The 21,354-nt window shown below is 34.4% G+C and overlaps 6 protein-coding genes across 6 annotated transcripts in view; 3 read left to right on the top strand and 3 right to left on the bottom strand.

The window, feature by feature from the left end:
• Positions 1 to 17: 17 nt before the first annotated feature.
• BX664DRAFT_335865 (meiotic cell cortex C-terminal pleckstrin homology-domain-containing protein) lies at positions 18 to 2,307 on the bottom strand. The gene is made up of 3 exons (XM_051545990.1): positions 720 to 2,307; positions 520 to 656; positions 18 to 433 (listed from the first exon to the last, which is right to left on the bottom strand). Exons 1-3 carry the CDS (start codon positions 2,224 to 2,226, stop codon positions 149 to 151), a joined length of 1,929 nt encoding a protein of 642 aa, XP_051399125.1. The 5' UTR covers positions 2,227 to 2,307; the 3' UTR covers positions 18 to 148.
• A 2,802-nt stretch (positions 2,308 to 5,109) lies between these two features.
• On the bottom strand, positions 5,110 to 7,044 carry BX664DRAFT_282423 (uncharacterized protein). Its single transcript, XM_051541565.1, has 2 exons — positions 6,828 to 7,044; positions 5,110 to 6,730 (listed from the first exon to the last, which is right to left on the bottom strand). The coding sequence occupies exons 1-2, from the start codon at positions 6,948 to 6,950 to the stop codon at positions 5,195 to 5,197; spliced, it is 1,659 nt and encodes a 552-aa protein (XP_051399124.1). The 5' UTR covers positions 6,951 to 7,044; the 3' UTR covers positions 5,110 to 5,194.
• Positions 7,045 to 7,445: 401 nt separating this feature from the next.
• On the bottom strand, positions 7,446 to 11,052 carry BX664DRAFT_379837 (PMR1-type calcium-transporting P-type ATPase; the record flags this gene model as incomplete). The annotated part of the gene is made up of 13 exons (XM_051548872.1): positions 10,714 to 11,052; positions 10,614 to 10,635; positions 10,444 to 10,525; positions 10,275 to 10,377; positions 10,059 to 10,203; positions 9,754 to 9,972; positions 9,518 to 9,679; positions 9,197 to 9,435; positions 8,386 to 9,121; positions 8,114 to 8,251; positions 7,829 to 8,046; positions 7,545 to 7,749; positions 7,446 to 7,522 (listed from the first exon to the last, which is right to left on the bottom strand). Exons 1-13 carry the CDS (start codon positions 11,005 to 11,007, stop codon positions 7,446 to 7,448), a joined length of 2,640 nt encoding a protein of 879 aa, XP_051399123.1. The 5' UTR covers positions 11,008 to 11,052.
• A 2,348-nt stretch (positions 11,053 to 13,400) lies between these two features.
• BX664DRAFT_386874 (Hydroxyethylthiazole kinase family-domain-containing protein) lies at positions 13,401 to 15,630 on the top strand. The gene is made up of 7 exons (XM_051549350.1): positions 13,401 to 13,968; positions 14,050 to 14,367; positions 14,437 to 14,481; positions 14,562 to 14,924; positions 15,005 to 15,148; positions 15,255 to 15,291; positions 15,371 to 15,630. The coding sequence occupies exons 1-7, from the start codon at positions 13,503 to 13,505 to the stop codon at positions 15,528 to 15,530; spliced, it is 1,533 nt and encodes a 510-aa protein (XP_051399122.1). The 5' UTR covers positions 13,401 to 13,502; the 3' UTR covers positions 15,531 to 15,630.
• Positions 15,631 to 16,530: 900 nt separating this feature from the next.
• Positions 16,531 to 19,109, top strand: BX664DRAFT_265076 (major facilitator superfamily domain-containing protein; the record flags this gene model as incomplete). The annotated part of the gene is made up of 8 exons (XM_051540848.1): positions 16,531 to 17,049; positions 17,121 to 17,376; positions 17,483 to 17,603; positions 17,755 to 17,922; positions 18,055 to 18,375; positions 18,467 to 18,618; positions 18,705 to 18,807; positions 18,899 to 19,109. 8 exons carry the CDS (start codon positions 16,531 to 16,533, stop codon positions 19,107 to 19,109), a joined length of 1,851 nt encoding a protein of 616 aa, XP_051399121.1.
• Positions 19,110 to 20,715: 1,606 nt separating this feature from the next.
• BX664DRAFT_335855 (uncharacterized protein) overlaps positions 20,716 to 21,354 on the top strand; it is a 971-nt gene continuing 332 nt past the window's right edge. The window contains exons 1-3 of the mRNA XM_051545989.1: positions 20,716 to 21,090; positions 21,197 to 21,214; positions 21,335 to 21,354. The exon at positions 21,335 to 21,354 is cut by the window's right edge and continues 31 nt beyond it. Coding sequence (XP_051399120.1) covers positions 20,887 to 21,090; positions 21,197 to 21,214; positions 21,335 to 21,354 — 242 coding nt within the window. The 5' untranslated portion in view covers positions 20,716 to 20,886. The remainder of the gene's footprint in view (positions 21,091 to 21,196; positions 21,215 to 21,334) is intronic.

Below are 21,354 nucleotides of genomic sequence, written 5' to 3'. Positions count from 1 at the left end.
CATCATCATAATAAAAATATTTTTTTTTAAAAAAAAATGAACTTGTTTTTATTGATATAAGCAAACAAAAAAATAAATAAATAAATAAAATAATTAAAGAAAAAAAAAAGAGGGGATCTATATTATAAGTGGGATATATATATAGAGACTAATGACGTGATAAAGTGGAGACATCATGATTTTCACAACACTGTCTGACATTGACCATGGCATCCATTGATTCATCCGAATCATCATCATCACCTACACCATGTTCACCTTTCACTTCTTCTGGGACATCATTAGGATGATCTTGACCATCGTTGTTGGATTCCATTGTTGAAGGCATAGATGAGAATGAGGTATTAGTATCTGCATCATGATAAGGGTCTACTTGAATAACATCTTCCATCATGGATTCTTCACCAGGAGGTACAAGTAAATAGGAAAGAGACTAATTTTTTTTTTTTTTTTTAAAAAAAAAAAGAGTATTTCATGAGTCATCTATTTGTTTAGATCATTATTTCTTTTTCTTCTTACCATTCGCCATAATTCATGTCTTTCTAAACTTGGTGCGGTTAACTTTAAATCTCTTTTGGCTGTCTTGATCAATAAACTAAGTGGAGAAGCACCCATGGTATCATTACTTGGAATAGATGATACACTTTCAATAAAAGCTAAAAAAAAAAAAAAAAAAAAATGAGTCGATTTTTTTTTTTTTTCGTTTATCCCCAACTTACCACTTTTTGCTTTTGATTCATCTGCATCCATCCCAGGTTCATGCATACTCCAATAAAGAGTTCTTGTATAAGGATGTACCCAAAAAAATCGTTTGTGTTTATTGTCTGAAATACCACCACCCACATGTTTTCTTGTATGTTTCCACATCCATTCTCCAATCATGGTTTGTGTGATGGCCGAGATTAATTCCACATTGGTTTGCTTGTCGCCCATGGAGAAAAAGGATGGTGTCATTCCTCGTTGATAAGAATCACTTGAATTCATCGTTGAGATGGATTGCATGGATGGCTGTCTCATACGTTGTTGCATCGAGGGTGTTTTGCTGTAGGTAGATGTTTCTGTAATTCGTACGGTACCAAAGGATGGAGAAGGTACTGGTAAATGTCGTTCACTATCAGTGCTACCACCACGACGTTGAGATGCTAATGCTGATAATTGACTGTTAGGTTGTTGCTGGGTGGATGATGAGGATGCCGTTGTCCTTCTCAATGAATTAGCCGAAGCTGTTGGTCGCAATCGATTATTACTGTTAGCTGGTGTTGAAATAGATGGTTGTAGTTTTAGGAAACCAGATAGAATACCACGGCGTGAAGAGTTAGTGGATGCTGTTGTATTTGTTGATGAAGTAGACGTTGAAGGTTTTGGAGAGGGAACTATCGAAGTATTTGAGCTGCGTCGAGGTAATGGACGAGAAATGGTCAAGTTGTTTTGTGATGGTGATGTTTTCACTCTGGCCAAAAAGGATGACGATGACGACGATGGTGGCAACGGTGGTGGATATGCCTTCCTCATGCTGTCTTGAGAGTTCCGTTTGTTCCTTTCTTCCACTAAGGCTTGTTCTGCATAGTTTCTTGCCATTGTATCTGCTTGAGCTTGAGTCAACAAAGTGCTTGTTCTATCACGTTCCTTTTTCAAAGCTTCATCTAATCGTGCTCTGGCCAATGCTTCCGCTTCTGATCTGCTTATAAAGTCTGCTTCCTCTACTTGTCGTCGTGCTGCTACTTCCATGCGTTCCTTTGCCAATGCATCTGCAATGCCAGCCTTAATAAGTGCATCTGCTTCTTCCTTTGAGATCATGTTGGAGGTATCTATGGCTGTATCAACGTTGTATTCTTCAGTATCATTCAAATGTGTCGTTGCTTCGGTTGAGGTCAATTTGTCCAAGGGTATATCAGAGTTATCAACATTATCCAAATGTGTCTTTGTTGTAATCAAGTTTGTGCTTGATGTGTTCTGCATATTAGGTCCCATCGGTTGCAAGATATCATCCGTCAAGAAAACACCGTCGTTTCTGTCTTCAGTCATTTCGCATTCGTTACCATCCTTAGATGTTGAAGGGACTTGTTTGTTGTGATGCTTCGGTTCAGTAGCTGTGGCGTCAAGATGTACTGTATCTAATGGCACATGATCATTGTCGCTAGATGAAGTACTTTGTTGATTGGATTCTATGGTTGTTTCAGCTGGAGCTTCGCTTTCAATGCAAGTTGAGGAAATGGTCAAATCCATTGTTGTTGTTCCTAGGTGATTTGGAGTTGATGATAATGTTGATGATAATGGCAATGGTGATGGCGATGATGAGGGCGATGATGATGGCGATGATGAGGGCGATGATGATGGCAATGACTGTGACAATGGTTTTGAATTTTCTTCTTGTACTACAGCTGTAAGTTGAGACTGTACGGTATCTTGGTATTCAGTAGAAGTATCACATTTTTTGCCGGTAATGTCTAATGGAGTCGTTGTCGCTTGTGCTGATATCATAGTCGATGAAAAGATGCTTTCTTTATCAAATTGTTTCGTTTCTGAGTTGCTGCTATTATCAATCTCTAAGGTCGATGAAAGTTCAGCCTTGCTATCTTGTTGCTTGTCATCGGTGTCTGGTATCGGCCGACTAATTAAAGTTGAAGCAGGTTGAATTTGTACACTGTCGCTAGTGGTTTGTGCTGTTGATGAAGAATGTTGATGATTGAGCGGTGAGCCTGGAAGTGGAGTAGTCAAACCTTGTTGTTGATCATCCCGAGTCACCTTGCTATCGATTTCAAGAGGTGGTTGATAGATTCCTTTTGAGCCAGTTTCTTCCTGTCGGTGTACAGTTGTTGCCAGAGAAGGAATGGGTGAATGTTGCAGGGCTACAACGGTTTCAGTAATAGCGTCATCCTTATCTAATACCGATGGTGATGATGAACAAGGCTGCTCATTTGAAAATCCAGTTGAAGTAAAATGTTGAAGTGTCCATGTGTTGTTGAGAATGGGAAGACTACCATCCGTCTTGTCAGAAGAATCGTTGAGGGTTTTTTGATAGGTGATGTCTTGAAGAGGTGGTACCTTCTTTTCCGGTAATGGTATTTCATGAGTGTTTACCCCCTTGTCAACATATTGTTTCTTGTTAAAGGTTTGTTCCAATTCCGAAGAAAGAGGTTTGAAGGAACCACCAAATCCGCCTAGTTGCAATTCCATATCCAAGCTTTGTCCTTGTGTGATTGGTGATAACTCTAGTTGATGTCGGTCAACTTCATCTTCATCATCATGTTGATCCAGTGAGCTAGCGTCATCCAATGAAATATTATCGCCATCTGAGAGAGAGTTTTCATCCATACTGTCTACCATTTCTGTATTATTTGTTGATCCTTTACTTGCCATTGTTGTTGTAGTAGTAGTAGTTGTTGTTGTTGCTGACGATATTGCTTTCTTTGACAAGCCGCCACGTTTGCGTCCAACCTTGGTTCTATTAGCTGAGGATCCTTTCTTCAAAGAGGAGCGTCCACCAGAATTGCTATTGTTTTGATTACCATAATTGAGAGCATCCTTTTGTAGTTGTTCCACTGATTCTTGAGCATCTACTAATAGTTTCTTGAGTTCGATCTTTTCCACTTTTTCCTTTTGAAGCGTATTCCGTAAACTTGAGATCATCCGATGAGCGTGAGCTAGGGATTGTTTCATGGTTTCCACTTCCAGAGCGCGTTGTGACGTAGAGGTCAAATTAGATACATTGGTCGATGACAGTGAATGAGTGATAGTTGCTGTTGTTGGTTCTGTAAGATCAAGATCTAACTGGTCATCTTGTTCTCCATTGATTGAACCTTTGCCATTGAGAAGATGTTGACTATTATTGTTTTCCACGGTTGATTTGATCGCTAATTTTGCCTTGCATATTTTGAGTTCAGTGTTAACATCTTCCATTCGTTTCTTGAGCTGGATCATATCACGTTGGAGAGTACCATTGTTGCGTCTCAAGAGTTGTTGTTCATGTTCATGTTTGGCTTTAATTGCATCCATTGTTGATTTTGCCTTTTCTTGTTGGGCTTTTAATATATCCACTTGTTCTGTTGATGTACGTAGTTGTTTTAGTGTTCTGCTGTAGTCAGTATTGAGTTTGGTCAAATTCTGGTTGACTTCCTTTAAATTGTTTTGAAGATCTTGATTGGTTACTTCGAGATTCCAATTGTCTTCCTTAAGTTTTTCTATTAGGAAAGAAAGAACGAGAGAAGGAGTGAGTACATTCAAAGCTAACTAACCAACCAATATAAGGTACAATTATCAGATAACTCCTTACCTTCGATATCATTCTTTTGCTTCAAATGCTTTTGTGCTATTTCTTTGTCTTTTTCGCTATCAGACTTCATAATTTCCAGGTCCTTGATAAGTTGATCCTTTTCTTGAATAACCAATTGTAATTTTCGAACTTCATTAATCAATCCTTGAGCAATATCGGTAGCAAAAGCCATTTGACTATGATGCATGTTATTTGTTGACCCCTTGGCGTTTGTACCTTTTTGTGAAGTATCATCGGTATTCTAGAAAAGAAAAAAAAAGATAGTAATGCGCGTTCAGTTTTGATTTTTTTGTTAACATATGTCAACTATGTCGACTAATAATAATAATAAACTTTATTTATCCTTTTTTTTTTTTTTTGGGTTACCTGTACTACTGAATTTTCTTTTGGTTGTGAACCTCGAAGGCGTTGGTTTTGAATCATATTGAGTCAGTAATACTAAAACAAAAAGAAAAAAAGGTACATTTGAGTTTATAAGAGTATGATTTATTGTTAAAAACTTACCTTGGCATCAATAAAGATGTAACAAGTAAATAAGATAAAATAGTAATAAAGAAAAAAAAAAAAAAAAAAAAAAAAAACAAGGAAAGAAAGAAAAAGAGAAAGAAAAAAAAAAGATCTAATTTTTTTTTTGATTGTCTCTATAGCCAAGCAAGGAGATAGTAAAAATCAAATATATGAGGAGTTCAAATATCCAAATAGAGCATATTGGCGCATGCTAGAATAGCATGTTGACCTGAGATCAGTTAAGGTATCACAGAAGATCATTTTTCACTTCCTTTCCCTTCCTCTATCACGTTATTGAAATAACAATAATAATAATAATAAAAAACATGAATTTTTATTTTATTGATGTGATCAAATAAAAAAAACAAATATAAATAAAGATGATAATAATAATAATAATAATAATCTATATATCTACAATTCAGGTTCATTTGCTCGAACAGAAATACCAACAGATTTTAAATGATCCTTGACAGATTGAATAGGAACCTCGTGACGATGGAAAATACCTGCAGCCAAAGCAGCTTCTACCTTTGTTTCTTCAAAAACTTGTTCAAAATGACCCACATTACCAGCACCACTAGATGCAATCACTGGAATACTAACAGCATCCTTTACATCATTAATCAATTCCAATTCATATCCAGAGTTTGTACCATCACGATCCATACAATTCAGAAGAATTTCACCAGCACCAAGAGCTTCACATGCTGTCACTAATTGTCGTACATCCAAATCACGACCTTCGCGTCCACCTTTGACAGTACATTGATACCAGCAGTATTGTTCTCCATTGGGTCCAGGTTGACTTGCCTTCACAACGTGATGAGTAGTTTCACTAGGATCATTGACATAAACACGACGTGGATCGACAGAAATCACTACAGCTTGTGCACCATAGGCCTTCGCAATAGTTTCAATAGCACTCTTTCCATCCTTTCCTCGAGCCAAATAATTTTCTGCAGCATACACAGCATCACTACCAATAGACACTTTGTCGGCACCAGATCGGAAGTATTCACCAGCCACTTCAAACGCAGGATGCACCGTACCATCAGGATCCACCACATCACGGATACCACCACCGATAGTCAAAGGCACAAAGACAGTTTCTGAGGTACGTCGAAGTACTTCAAGCATAGGGGTGTCACCAAGAGGACAGTTACGGAAACTAGTAATGTTCAAGAAAGTAACTTCATCAGCACCTTCCTCAAAATACCGTTTGGCCAATTCCACGGGTTTTCCCAAGTTGCGCACATCATCACCACCATCTGCTGATTTTTCACGTACATCATATTGATCACCTTTGGTCACCACAAGATCACCACTATCATTGGCACGTACATCCAAACAGGCAATGATTCTCTTGATAAATCTATCCTTGGAGTTCACAGTAGGATCCTTGATTAAAGTCACTTCACTTGCATCTACCACACCAGTACCAGCCAAAAAGGATTGAAGCACACGTAAACCAGCATACCCACTCTTTTCCGGATGAAACTGAGTCGCAAACAGATTACCCTTTTGTACAGAACTAATAAACAATTCATCACCATATTGTGTCGTAGTCAAAGCCCATTCCTTGTGTTTGTCGCTGTTATAAGGTACCGCATAAGAGTGCACAAAGTAATACACAGAGTCATCCTTGATACTGTAGCTGACATCTTGCTGAGCCGTAGAATTGCTTTGTTTAAGTACTTGAGCACCATTCCATCCCATATGAGGTACTGCTTTGCTTTGTCGATCGAATTCCTTGGTAATTCCTGGAATCACACCTAACCCGGGAATATCGCTTTCATCTGATCCTTCAAACAATGTTTGCATACCCACACAGATACCCATAAACGGCCGTCCAGACGCAATGTATTCCTTCAAAGGTGTCGCGTAACCTTTCTTGTTCAATGCTTCCATAGCATGTCCAAAAGCACCCACACCAGGAAAGATCAATTTCTATATAAAGAATAAAAAACCCCACATATTGTCAATATGGATATCATTATCTTCTTGAATCAGTTCATTCTTTTTTTTTTTTTTTTATTATTATTACCTCGGCTTTCAAAATATCGGAAGGTTCATTGACGAATTGAATGTCATAACCTAAACGGTTTACAGCATTCACCAAACTACGAACATTTCCAGCTCCATAATCAAGCATATATAATCCAGTCATTCTGTTGTTATTGTTGTTGTATATGTGAGTAGAATTCAAAAGAAAAGGGAGAAAAGAAAGAAAAATTGAATGGATTAAAAAAAAAAAATGAAAGTGTTGGGATACAAAAAAAAAAAAAGTCAAATTGACTCATATTTCGGTCACCGATGTTAGGAAGAAAGGCGTAGCCAAATTGAAAAGATAAGATCAAAATGAAATAAGCAGAAAAGCTTTTCATTTTAAAGTTATGTAGGAGGTAAAGTCCAATTGATATGGGATTTTGAATACAGTACGTTTATTATAAAGAAGGTATACAAATGGGGATGGATCTAACTAGAAAGTATGTGTTAAATATGTCTATAATAATAGTAATAAGAAGACCAAAAAAAAAAAAAAATAATAATAATAAAGAGAAAGACAGAGAGAAAGAGGAGAGTAATCTATGTTATACTTGATCAAACGCAGCATCCACATGTTCTTGACGATCCAATTGATATTTGAAAGGTGATCGATCATCTAATCCATGACGACGTCTAACAGTAATTCCTTGAGCACCAATGTATTTTTTGATTTCATCCACAATAAACACAGAACTAGTAAGAAGTGTGATTTTACAAAGATCGTACAAAGATAATGCATCGGTTTGGAAAATATTTTGGAAGAATGGTAAATAAATCACAAATAGTTGAGATAAGATAGAGCCACCCACAGCCAAATTAAACATACGGTTGGAGAATAAGCCAATCTTGAAGATGGATTGCTTTTCAGATCTACAAGCCAATGCATTGAACATGTCGAAAAATACAAAAGTAGTAAACGTCTACAAAAAAAGAAAAGAAAAAAAGTCATCAATTCATGCTAGCAAATTCTTTTCCTTTTTCCTTTTTTTTTTTTCTTACCATTGTCGTTCCTCTCCTAGTAGGTCCATCATCACCTAATTCACTGATATATACACTCATAGTACCAATTACTACAATGGCAGCTGCTGTTAATACCCTTGAAATTAATCTTTTGGTAATAATGTTGGCTGATCTTGCACGTGGAGGTTTTTTCATGATTCCAGGATCCACAGGTTCTACGCCTAATGATTGAGCTGGAGGTCCATCCATGATAATATCTATAAAAAGTAAAGAGATAAATATAAAACTATTTTTTTTCTTTCTCTCGACATTATCAAGACTTACTAATCCATAAGATTTGCATTGCATTCAAAGGTGTAGATAAACCAAACAAAGTGCTCAAGGCAATCAATGATAGAGCAGAAATACTTGTACTGAGTTGAAAAGTTAAAAAGTTTTGAATATTGTAAAAGATAGATTTCCCTAATGTTTATATAATAAGATCGATGAATGAATGTGAATATTGATTATTATTGTTTTTTTTTTTTTTTTTTTTTTTTTTTTTTTTTTTTTTTTTTTTTTTTTTTTTTTTTTTTTTTTTTTTTTTTTTTAATTACCTTCCTCAATGGCATGTAAAATAGTAGAGAAATCATCATCTACCAAAATCATATCCGCAGCTTCTTTGGACACATCTGTACCACTCTTGCCCATAGAAATACCAATATCCGCCATTTTAAGAGCAGGAGCATCATTGACACCATCACCAGTCATAGCTACAACAGCACCAGTCGCTTGATAAGCACGAACAATAGCTAATTTATGTTTTGGAGTTGTTCTTGCAAATACTGATACAGAATGAATAGTTTCTTGGAGTTGACGTTCTGACATGAGTTCAATATCTTTGCCAGTCAAGCAGCTCCCTTTGACATTCAGAGGAATACCCAAGCGTCGTGCAATTGAAGTGGCAGTTGCTTCGGAATCACCAGTAATCATGGAAACTTTGACACCACCTTGAACTAAATCTTGAATAGCAGAAGCAACTGTTGATCGTGGAGGATCATACACTGCAAGTAATCCAGTAAAACACAAAACTTGATCGTTGATACCGTAAGCAGTAGCTAGAACACGTAAACCATGGGTACTCATTGCTGATGCATGTTGAAGTACTTCATCCTTGAGCTGATTTGTAAAGTTGAGTTGCTGGTCATTGCCATAATAGGTTGTACATTTTTCCAAAATCACTTCTGTTGCTCCTTTCATATAGTTGCAAACTTCACCGTTCATATTCTTACAGGTGACGGACATATACTTTTGTTCCGAATTGAATGGTACTTCTGATAGACGTTCGTAACCCTATTAATATAATATACAGAAAGTGAACATTTGAGTCGATTTATATCATACTAAATAAATTTGTTTCTTCCTTACCACACGTTCATCTTGAAACCCACTACGAATTGCCACATCGAGAAGAGCGATATCAGTAGGTTGTCCAATGTATTTCCCATCTTCACTAATATTAGCATTGTTGCAAAGGTTACCGATACGAAGTGTTTGACGTAAAGCCATAGGAAAATGAGTTGGAACCTTATTTTCATAGTCGAATACCGCTTGATCTTGCATTGTAAACACCTTTGTCACCGTCATTTGATTCACAGTCAACGTTCCTAGAAAAGAGAAAGAAAAAAAAAAGGTAAATAAAATGTATTCTTGTCCAAAGATCACTGACTTTTTTTTTTTCCTTCTTACCAGTTTTATCAGCACAAACAATATTTACAGATCCAAGAGTTTCAACAGATGGTAATTGTTTGACAATAGCACGACGATTTGCCATTCGGATGACACCTAGAGCTAAAGTGACAGTAACAACAATAGGTAAACCTTCAGGAATAGCAGCTACAGCTAAACTGACTATGACATATAAAAATAAAAATAAAAAAAAAAATCAATCAAACCATATCCATCAAGGTTTCATCATAACTTACCACCAATAGTAAACATTTCCAACCAACTTCGTTGTTGTAATAGACCAATGATAACAATGATACCAATAACACCAAAGGAGAAAATTGATAACTGTTTTCCTAATTCATTCATACTAATTTGTAAAGGTGTTTTACGCACTTCCACTTCTTGCATCAATTCAAATACATGACCAAATTCAGTTGATTTCCCAGTAGCCACTACAATACCAGTTCCACGACCTATATGAAAATAATAAAAATAATAATAATAATAATAACGATAAATAAATAAATATAAATAAATATATTTTGATTATTCATTTTACCATTTCGAACCAAAGTACCCATAAAAGCAATATTGTCCCGTTCGGATAAAGCCAATTCTCCATAAGAAGTCAAAGCATCCACCATTTTACGTCGGGGTTTGTTTTCACCTGTCAAATTGGATTCATCAATTTCAAGATCGACAGTCTATCAATATTAAAAAAAAATAGTATATATTAATATTATTATTATTTCTATATTCATTTATCATCACTTACTGTGATTAGACGACAATCTGCTGGAATTCTATCACCAATACTAAATTGAACTAGATCACCAGGAACAAGTTCATTGCCTAATACTGTTGATAATTGACCATCCCTAATAAATCATAATATTCAATTATTCTATTTCAAAGTTTCAATATATATATATCTTTGTATATACCTTATAAGATGACAATAATGAGGAACTAATTTGTTCAAGGCTTCCAAAGACTTTTCCGATTTATATTCTTGTACAAACGCAACTATAAAAAAAAAATATAATATAATCAACGATTAGTTAAATATAATGATGTCTATCATCCTTTCTTTTCTTTTTTTTTTTTTTAATACCAGTAACAACAATTAAAATAGCCTATGGAATCATATTATATATATAAAAAAAAACGATCATTAGTATCAGTTCTAACCATCTTGTTTACAGTTAGTTTACCATAGTAATACTAATAGCATCATCCATTTGTCCCATCAATACTGAAACAAAAGCAGAACCAAGTAATAACAAGATGAGAGGATTTTCACTGAAGGATTTGAAGAACTTGATAAGTAAAGTTTCGTCTTCCTCTTTATCCAATTCGTTCCAACCATAGATTCCACGTAAGCCAATCACATCATTATGTCGAAGTCCTTTTGATAAATGTGTATTAAAGTCGGATGCAACTTGTTGTACAGATTGACGAGCTGCTTTGGCTGATGGTGTTGTTTGAATTGACCCAAGTGTTGACATCGTATAGTTTTTTTTTTTTTTTTTCTGTTTTATTCTTTATTCTTTCCTAAGTTGATAATGTATCGTATTAGAAAGAGAAACGTCTAAAAAAAAAACCTTCTTGTCAAGGATAACAACAGAGAAAGAAAAAAACAAAACGAAAAGAAAAAAAGAAGTTGTAAAGATGGAAGGAAAAAAAGAAGGGAAAAAGAGAAAAGGGGGAAAAGAGGTTTTGTCTATAAAAAAGGGATAATAAAAAAACACGGCGGTTTTCTATTTTTTTCGTTTTTTTTTTTTTTTTTTTTTTTTTTAATGATTGAATTGACCTCTCATAGTCATCCAAGGAAGCTTCTCTCTTGGATTCAATCTCCGTACTGTGGGTACACTTTATTCAATAAAAAATGACGGAATTCAAAGAATAAGATGTCGCAAAAATAGGAAATAAAATATCGTAAGGATAGAAAATAAATGACGGGGAAGAAAAGAGAGAGTTGACGCATAACCAAATAGAGAGTATAAGAAAATAGATATCATGAAAAAAAAAGAGTAATCAAAAAAAAAAAAAGGAAATCCACCAATTGGGTTCATCAAGTTAACATATAAAAAAAAGAAGAAAGAAGAAAATGAGTAATATTTATCCAGATGATATCTTTTTATTCACTTACAATTTAAGCGCGAACGCCTAAACATGTATCGAGATCACTGCAGCAATTTCTCACTGCAGTGAAAGTAGGATGGCGATAACCATCCCGGAAAGCGTTGTGTTAACAACATTTTTTTTGTTTGAAAAAAAAAATGGGCGACCCCAACCACGCCTAGGCAAATAACGACCGAGGTCAACCCAGAGGGGAAAGAAGCGGAAGAGAAGAGAGGCCAGAAAGGAGGACAGACGGAAAAGATGACAGGCCCAAAAGAGAAGGCGACCCCAACCACGCCTGAGCAAATAACGACCGAGGTCAAACCAAGAAACAGGCCACAAGAGAGGACAGACGGAAAAGAAGACTGGCCAAAGGGAAAGGACACGGAAAGAGATGACAAAGGAAGGGACAGGCAAGCCCAAAAGAAGATAGGCAAGCCCAAAGAAAAAAAAAAGAAAAAGAAAAAAAGAATTTCAAGAAGAAATAAAAAAGGATGTTCTTTTATAATAAAACAAACTCCCTGTAAAAGAAAAAAAGACAAATCACCCCTGTAATTATGAGCTTTTTTAGCTATGAAATCAAAAGGACCTAAATAAATGGTTTCAAAAAGAAAAAAGGAACTATTATGCAAATTTTGATGTCTATGGGAAAAAAGATCGATCGATTGTATGTTTCAGTAATTAAAAAAAAGGAACTATTATGCAAATTTGGTTTTATCATCTGTGGGAAAAGAGATCGATCGATTGTATGTTTCAGTAATAAAAAAAGGAACTATTATGCAAACTTTGATGTCATCTATGGGAAAAGAGAATGATCAATAGTATGTTTCAGTAATAAAAAAAAAGAACTATTATGCAAATTTTGATGTCATCTATGGGAAAAAAGATCAATCGATTCCATGTCTCAGTAATAAAAAAAAAGAAGATAAGGACCCGAGTAAATGATTTAAAAAAGAAAAAAGGAACTATTATGCAAATTTTGACATCATCTATGGGAAAAGGGAATGATCAATAGTATGTTTCAGTAATGAAAAAAAAGGAACTATTATGCAAATTTGCTTTTGTCATCTATGGGAAAAAAGATCAATCGATTCCATGTCTCAGTGATGATTTCAAAAGATAAGAACCCGAGTAGATGGTTTAAAAAAAAGAAAGAAACCATGTTTCAGCGCTTTTGTATTATGTAAAGAATCGATCATCATCTATTCATGCCGCCATCCATTCATGCCATCATCCTATTATCCTATCACGTACCAACGTCTAGTCGTACCTATAAAAATATATGTGAAATAAAAAGAATGTATCCAAAATATAATAATACATCAAAAAGAATCAATCACATTGACATGTAACAAAGTAGTTGGAATAAAAATAAAAATTTTATTGATTAAAAGTATAAAAACTAACGACTACTAATTGATATACTAAAAGTCAATACAAAGAAAAGAAAGAAAAGAAAAGAAAAGAAAGAAAACAAATCAAAAAAATATGAAAGAAAAACGGACTTTGAAAACCACTACTATCAGGCCAATCATCATGATGAATCAACACTCTAATGATGATCCATTATATCAATAAAGAACTTTTGTTTCATTTTTTAATATACTTTTCAAATAAAGTCGCAGTATTTTTTATTTTTTTTCCATCATCATCACCAACATCGACCCATCATTCTATTATCAATCACCTCTACCGACATCTCTAAAGCGATATCTAAAAGAGTGGTAATGCGACATCCATTTTGGGAAAGTACGATATTTTGTTTAATAACATCACGAAAAGGATTTTCTTGTGACCCGACAAAAAACTTTGAAAACACTGTATATTTTTTTGAACCTCTTTTTCTTCTTTATTTTTTTTTTTTCTTTCTAATTGAACAATGGCAAACCATAAATGTGTTGATTATAGTTTATATCTTGTGACAGATAGTTCTCTTGTACCTTCTAACACCACTTTACTTGATCAAATAGAAAAAGCATTGGAAGGAGGTGTCACTCTAGTTCAGTTACGCGAAAAGGATATGGATACTGGTCCTTTTATCGACTTGGCCAACAAAGTTAAAACATTGACTAGACGTTACAATGTTCCTTTTATTATCAATGATAGACTCGACGTGGCTTTGGCCGTGGATGCGGATGGAGTTCATATTGGTCAAGACGATATGCCAATGACAGAAGCACGGAAGTTATTGGGTCATGGCAAGATTATTGGTGTATCTTGTAATAATGAACAAGAAGCAAAAAAAGCAGTTGAAGAAGGTGCTGATTATATTGGTATTGGTGCTGTTTGGTTTACCTCGACAAAAGAATTGAAGAAACAACCTCTTGGTGTTGATGGTGTTCGACGTAAGATATTAATTTTCATATTATTATTATTATTATTATTGTTAAGTTTTAGTTACTGATATATATATACATTTGTCATAGGTATACTTGAATCTATTGATGGTTATAAAGGATACTCAGTAGCTATTGGTGGAATCAATTTGAATAATGCTGAAGAATTACTTCTTGGAGGAAGACCAAAGAGTGGTAGTTATACTTTGGATGGTTTGGCTATCGTATCTGCTATTATTGGTGCTGCAGATCCCAAGACTGTATGTCAAAATTTCACCTCTATCTTACAATCAACTAATACAAAACAAGGTCTGGCAGTCCGTAACACTGTGACTCATATCCTCGAACAATGGAATCAATCTATAAAGAATATCCACACAACAACTCCGATGGTACATCACATTACTAGTAAAGCCAAAAAAAAAAAAAAAATCAATGCATGATATTTTATTTGAAACTGACAGACCTTCTAAATAGACAATGTAGTAATTAACGACAATGCAAATGCAACTCTGGCTATTGGTAATCGATTCAAAAAAAAAAAAAACGAACTGCTGATGTTTTGTTTCTTTTTTTTTTTTCCTTTGATCATCAATTTACAGGAGCATCACCCATCATGTCTACTAATCGTGTAGAAATGGAAGAATTAGCCAAGGTGAATGGAGCCATGGTATTGAATATGGGTACTTTGAATGACATTGATACTATGATTTTAGCAGCACAAGTCAACAATCGTCATGGTAATCCCGTTGTTCTCGATCCTGTTGGTTGTGGTGCTACGACATTTAGAAAACAAACAGTGCAGAGATTCCTTAATGAAGCTCGTATGACAATCATCAAGGGAAATGGTGGCGAAATCTTATCGATGGCGAATCGTGGTGGTCGTAGCCGAGGAGTAGACTCATTAGGAAATGTGGATGAGAAGATCGCAATACTGGCTGTAAAAGAATTGGCCCAACAACATCGTAAGTTTGGATAAGCTTGTTTGGATGAACTTTTTACTGTTGGTAACTCTAATCAATCATGTCTCTTTTACATTATATAGAATGTATTGTGGCTATGACTGGACCTATTGACTATATCTCGGATGGAGTACGTACATATGCTATTGAAAATGGAGATCCAATGTTGGCATGCATCACGGGGAGCGGCTGCATGGTTACTTCAGTTGTTGCTTGCTTTGCAGCAGGTAAAGTTGTACAAAAAAAAAAAAAAAGGGGGCAAACATAGATGAAGATTTGATATGTATTCATTGTTCTTTTTTTTTTTTTTATTTATTTATTTATTGATAATAGCAAACCGATTGGACTATTTGATGGCTACTATTATGGGGTAAGAAACATTGAAAAGATATAAATATGGAATGAATATAGTGACATTTGTATATTTTTTTTTTTTTTTTTTGGGATAGCATTCTTGTGGTGAATATCGCTTCGGAATTAGCAATGCAACGAAAAGATGTTCACGGCCCAGGAACTTTTCGCTCAGCTTTGATTGATGAATTATACAATATTACACATAAAACACCTAATGTCTTGCAACAACGCGCAAAAATTCGATTTTTATCCTAGTATTAACCAATAGATCCTTAGATTATGATTATTCAGTTTATATATCGTCATTTAGTTGTAGTTTAGAAAAGGAAAAAAAAATAAATATTATGCATTTTCTGTACTCTACTGTTTAGTGAAATCATGGCGTTCACTTGTTATCTAATAACATCATCTTTTGAATATCTTATTAATAACAAATAAAGACTTTCTTTGCATTCAACTCATGCCCTTTATATGCAATACCTCCCATTTTCTCCTATAGACAATGAATACAATTTTGATTATAACGTGAAATGATCATCTGTGATGGCTAGTATCATTAATCATCAAACATCAGTTATGATCATCATATGTGGACACTGTTATAATGGATGGACAAGAGAGAAAGAAAAAAAAAAAAGGAAGATGTCGATCATGCAGAATTCATAGAATCTATGACGAGGCACCCTGGGTACCTTACGTCTGTCGATCCATGAAAAAAGGCAGATCATAAAATGAGAATGCAAATCGGCATCTTAAACCAAAAGAGTCATGCCTTCCCCTTTTTTTTTCTCTTCCCCTTCTCTCACTGTCTATCTTCACCACCATTATATGTGATGTATTTCATTTTGTTGACGTTCCCTGCTTTCATCATTCTAACTCTATCCCTTATCGTCTTTTCCTCCCCCCCTTTTTTTTTTCTTGTGATTCCTACTCATACTACCACTATTTTTTTTCCTTTTTACGTTTAACTTTGTCTAAAAAAAAAAAAAAAAAAAAAAAAAAAAAAAAAAAAAAAAAAAAACAACCCCTTACAGATTTGATATTTTTATGTGGATTGATCGTTTTTCTAAATATAAATGTTACCAAGTTACATAGACCCTATAAATTATTTTATTGTGAGATAAATCACTATCTGGTTCTTGTCTTTTTTTCCTTTTTTTTTTTTTTTTTTTTTATCTGTTGTTGCTGTTTGTTCTAGTTTCCATCCTTTTTTTTGTTTGTATTACTTGACATACTATTAATATTATTGTATATCATGGAAACCAAACCATCACATCCACATTCATCATCTATACCATCAACATCATCATCATCATCAATTTCCTCACCTTCAGCAACAGCATCACCTTCTACAGACATTACCTGTGATCAAAAGATTGAATTTCATGAAGAAACCAATGATAACGTTGTAACAAACGGATCACCATTTGTACCGCCATCATCATTATCATCCACCGAACCTTGTACCACTCTTGTCATCACTACTGCCAGTGATTCCGTTGACACTCTGAACAACGATAATAAAGAAGATCATGTCAGAAAGACATCTAGTCCACCATCAGTATCACTTCAACGATCAGCAACTGATTTTTCCACACCATCAGCTACTTTAGCTCCACCTCATCCTGTTACTCATGATACTAAAACAAACAAACCATATTCTATTTTTTCAAAACGACAAAAAGGTATGATTGTTATTCTGGCCGCCTTGTCCAGTTTTATTTCTCCTTTTTCGGCCAACATCTATTTCCCTGCTTTGAATACGATACGCATCGTAAGTAACTCTTTTTTTTTTTAAAAAAAAAAAAAAAAGCTACATCATCCATCATTCATCTTTTATCATAGGATTTGAACACGACGGCTGAGATGATTAGTTTGACGGTAACTGTGTATATGATCTTCCAGGGTCTCTCACCCTCCTTTTGGGGAAGCTTATCTGACAGCTGGGGTAGACGGCCAGTATATCTGATGACTCTATTTATTTACGTGTTGGCATGTATTGGTTTATTCTATACACCAAACTACACAGCCTTATTAATATTACGGATGTTACAAGCTGTAGGATCAAGCTCTGTTATTGCTATAGGGGCTGGAACAATAGGTAAGATATCTATAGTAGATGATGATCTCTCTTTTTTTTTCATTTTATTTTGTTATTATATTTGGCCTGATTGTTATTTTTTTTTGTGTGTGTGTGTGTTGATTAGGTGATATTGCTGGTCCATCAGAAAGAGGTGGTTACATGGGTGTATACGGTCTTGGATCTATGTTAGGTCCTATCCTTGGTCCTGTTTTGGGTGGTACTATTTCATCTACCTTGGGCTGGAGGTATTAAAAAAAAAAAAAAAAAAAAAAAAAAAAAAAAAAAAAAAAAAGAGAACGATTACCATTTTTGAGTATCATTTTCTTCCTCTCTTTTTTTTTTTTTTAAAGAAAGTAAACGTGTCATGATGATGATGGTTTAATTTTTTTTTTTCAGATGGATTTTTGGCATTCTTGCCATTTTTACAGGATGTTTGCTATTGGGACTATTTTTCTTGTTACCAGAAACTCTTCGATCACTTGTAGGGGATGGGTCTGTCTATGCTAATCCTACGCCATACCAATATTTTACGGAACGACATCGAAAGAAAAAAGAACAACAAATGTATCATAAACATACTCAGAATGTACGCCGATCAAGTGTGGATTCAGCCTTTACAGTGCTTGGTCATCATCATCCATTGGCATATGAGGGAACAGCACTTCAGCAAGAAGAAAAACTACCTACAAGTACCAGAGATATTTTTATTAATCACAAAAAAAGTCGTTTTCTTGTACTTCCGAATCCATTCGTATCATTAGCATATCTCATGGAAAAAGATGTAGCTGTGGTGTTGATGTATAACGCATTACAATATGCTTCCTTTTATTGTGTTCTTACTAGCCTATCTGGTCTTTTAAGCAAGCTCTATGGATTGAATGAATTTGAAATTGGATTTTGTTATTTGGCCAGTGGACTAGGAGCTGGAATGGGTTCTATGGCATCAGGAAGAATCATGGATTGGCAATTTAAACGACTTGCAAAGAAAATGGGAATGGAAGATCATGAATTGAAAAGGTAAAAAAAAAAAAAAAAGAAGAAGTGATCGACTAGTCAAAAAAGGAAATCGCCACTTTTTTACACTGATACTTTTTTTTTTCCAAATCAGAGGGAAAATGCCCCTTGAATTCCCCTTAGAGCAAGCTCGAATGAATTTTACTTGGGTCTATGGTATTTTCTTTTGTATGGCCATGATCACTTACGGTTGGTGCCTTGAAATCAAAATTCCTTTGCCTTTGGTACTTGTTTTCAAATGCATCAGTAAGTAGAATTCTTTCTCTTATCTTTTTTTTTTTTAAAAAAAAATGGTATTGATATTGATGATCTTTTTTTTTTTTCTTAAAAAGTGGGATTCTCTGTCACAGCAACTCACAATGCAACAACAACTCTACTGGTTGATCTTTTCCCTAATAACTCTGCTGCCATTGTTGCATCGAATAATATTGTCAGGTAAAGAACAAAGAAAAAAAAAAACAAAGGAGCCTTTGATATCAAAAAAGGGGATATAATTATGTATCTTTTTTTTTTTTTTTTTGACTAGATGCCTCTTAGGTGCTGTAGCAGTTCTAGCGATCAATCCTGGTATCTACGCTTTGGGCATTGGATGGATGTTTACTGCAATTTCTTCCGTACTGTTTTTATCTCGTGCATTGATCATCATCGAGCTCAAGTTGGGTCCTAAATGGAGAGTACAAAGAATTGAAAGAATCGAGACAGAGAAGAATACAGTATCCACAATCCATTCATCATGAAGCCCCTTTATGTATTGGAGTAAAGAAACAAAATAGTTGAAATTTTTTTCTATATATGTTATTAACACACACACAATGTAATTTTAATTTCAAATAATCTTTTATATAATATATGCTCTGGTCTCTATTATTATTATTATTATTATTATTATTATTAATTTGATGATGTGAGCGTAGAACGATATGATGATGGATGATAACAAATGTTTGAATGGTAATATTTGGATGATAGCAATGAATATTGATGAGTATTGGAGACAATGATAAAGAGTTAAAAAAAAAAAAAAAAAAAGAGGTATATAATTTTATTACAGAAGAATGTAAAGCAGATATTGTAATGTATGATATGAAACTACTAATACAACTAACGCTAACTACCAAGAGAAGAATCATCACGATAAAGGCCAGATGCGTGGAACAAGTCAATCAGAAAGAGATCTAACACTCGTCATTTGAAGTTGATGGCCAAGCTGAGTCAGGTTATTTCTCCATTCAATCGATCCAGTTCGCTTGTTCCAGTTGAATCTGTCCTGCCGTAAAGTGATAACAAAAATGAAGAAGAAAATGTAGATTACACAATCTAGATCCAATAAAAAAAAGAAAAAAAGAGATAAATAGAGAAAGCAAATATCCAAATATCAGACTATATACAAATAAATGAGAAGGAAAAGAATAAGGTATTAATTCAAATTAGATTAGTATTTTCGCTCTTGCTGATATTACCTTTTCCTTCCCTCCTTGAATGTACATCGATATATATTTGCATTGGTTATCATCCAAACTCTTCGTGAGCGCCTATTTAGTTAAACAACAAAACAGAATTTAAATCAATAAAATAATAAAGACTATAGCTTTGATTGTTATTACCGTTTGTATATAATAAATTTACTTGTTATGTTTATAGAGCAAATTCTTGTTCAGGGAAAGTACGATAGCTGTCCAAAAGATAAAACATATACTATACCTTCAAAGTATCAAGTATCTAAGACATTGGAAAGAAAGAATGGTAAGTATTGAAATGGTATTGAGTCGTATGTAATTGTTACCTTACTTTTTTTAAATTATAGAGTCAACATAAGAAGAATATATATATAACAATGGCAACTACCATTACAATCAATAAGTCTACCAAGTCAAGCTTCTAATAGAATTAACACTACATGATTTCCTGTAGAGTCGCGTCAAAAAAAAAAAAAAGAAAAGAAAAAAAAAAGAATCGCGGTAGAAATAAGCGTGATACAATAACACAGCTAAATTTCTACCTCAGTCATATTTAGCTCATTATATTGGGTACCAAACTGTCGGTGCGCCGTTGTGCATAAAACATATATAAGATTCCGAATGACAGGTACATTTTATAGTTATTTCATTTTAAATCAATACTATAACATCCATCAAAACTACAAAATGATAAAAGATAAAAAAAAAGAAAGTAGTAGTCAATCGATGTAGCCTATCATGAAGCGTGGAGTTCCAAAAGGATGAAGCGCGTCATGAGAAAGAAAAAAAAATTGTAAAAAAAAAAAAAAAAAAAAAAAAAAAACGCGATCTGTCTTTTTTTTTTTCTTTCTCTTTCTTTCGCTTTATTTTTACTTTTTTTTTTACTCTTTACTGTTTTTTATTATTCAATTTCCCATCATGATCCCTTGTGTTCTATTTTTGGCATTTTCACTCCCTGTAGCAATTATTTCCTACTTCTACTCTTCCTCTTCTTCTGTCGCTCAATATCCCACCACTATTGAACCCGTTACTCCTCGCATCACTGACCTCGTAGTGTATGTATCACCCGATGAAATCCTCTTTCCTCGTCCTCCTCTCCCTCCTCCTGTCCTCGTCAATTATACTGACTACAAATCACCTACAGAAATCCTTCTTCCTCCTTCTCTTCCTCCTTTTGCTGATGATGACCGTGGCAACCCTTTCTGGATTCTCCCAGTGGTGGCTTGCTCCTTCTTTATCCCCGTCATCAGTATTTTGTCTGGTAAGTGTCATTATGCCAACAAGATCTATTGCAATGTGCTCTTTAGTAAGTGCGAATGACTAACTTTTTTTTTTTTTTTTTTTTTTTTTTTTAACTCTGCGTCAAGCCCTCTCCGATTCTTCCCGTATGTAACAAAAGAAACAGATTGGTTATGCAACATTGTATTGATACAGAAAATTCAATGATTAACCTTTTTTCTTTTCTTTTCTTTTTTTTTTTTTCTGTATTATTATTATATATTTAGCTTCTCTCCCTTCCTCCAAT

Source organism: Halteromyces radiatus, assembly GCF_025201355.1.
Source record: "Halteromyces radiatus strain CBS 162.75 chromosome Unknown BX664scaffold_5, whole genome shotgun sequence".
Taxonomy (NCBI): domain Eukaryota; kingdom Fungi; phylum Mucoromycota; class Mucoromycetes; order Mucorales; family Cunninghamellaceae; genus Halteromyces; species Halteromyces radiatus.
This window is presented reverse-complemented; position numbering and strand designations above follow the sequence as displayed.

Excerpts from the sequence above, each read along its gene's own strand:
- BX664DRAFT_335865 (XM_051545990.1), bottom strand. The coding sequence starts at position 2,226 with ATGGATTTGACCATTTCCTCAACTTGCATTGAAAGCGAAGCTCCAGCT. Across the intron at positions 657-719 it reads TGAATCAAAAGCAAAAAGTG|CTTTTATTGAAAGTGTATCA; the intron begins GTAAGTTGGGGA and ends TTTTTTTTTTAG. Across the intron at positions 434-519 it reads GACATGAATTATGGCGAATG|TCTCTTTCCTATTTACTTGT; the intron begins GTAAGAAGAAAA and ends AAAAAAAATTAG.
- BX664DRAFT_386874 (XM_051549350.1), top strand. The coding sequence starts at position 13,503 with ATGGCAAACCATAAATGTGTTGATTATAGTTTATATCTTGTGACAGAT. Across the intron at positions 15,149-15,254 it reads TGTTGCTTGCTTTGCAGCAG|CAAACCGATTGGACTATTTG; the intron begins GTAAAGTTGTAC and ends TATTGATAATAG. Across the intron at positions 15,292-15,370 it reads TTGATGGCTACTATTATGGG|CATTCTTGTGGTGAATATCG; the intron begins GTAAGAAACATT and ends TTTTTGGGATAG.
- BX664DRAFT_282423 (XM_051541565.1), bottom strand. The coding sequence starts at position 6,950 with ATGACTGGATTATATATGCTTGATTATGGAGCTGGAAATGTTCGTAGT. Across the intron at positions 6,731-6,827 it reads CCGATATTTTGAAAGCCGAG|AAATTGATCTTTCCTGGTGT; the intron begins GTAATAATAATA and ends TTCTTTATATAG.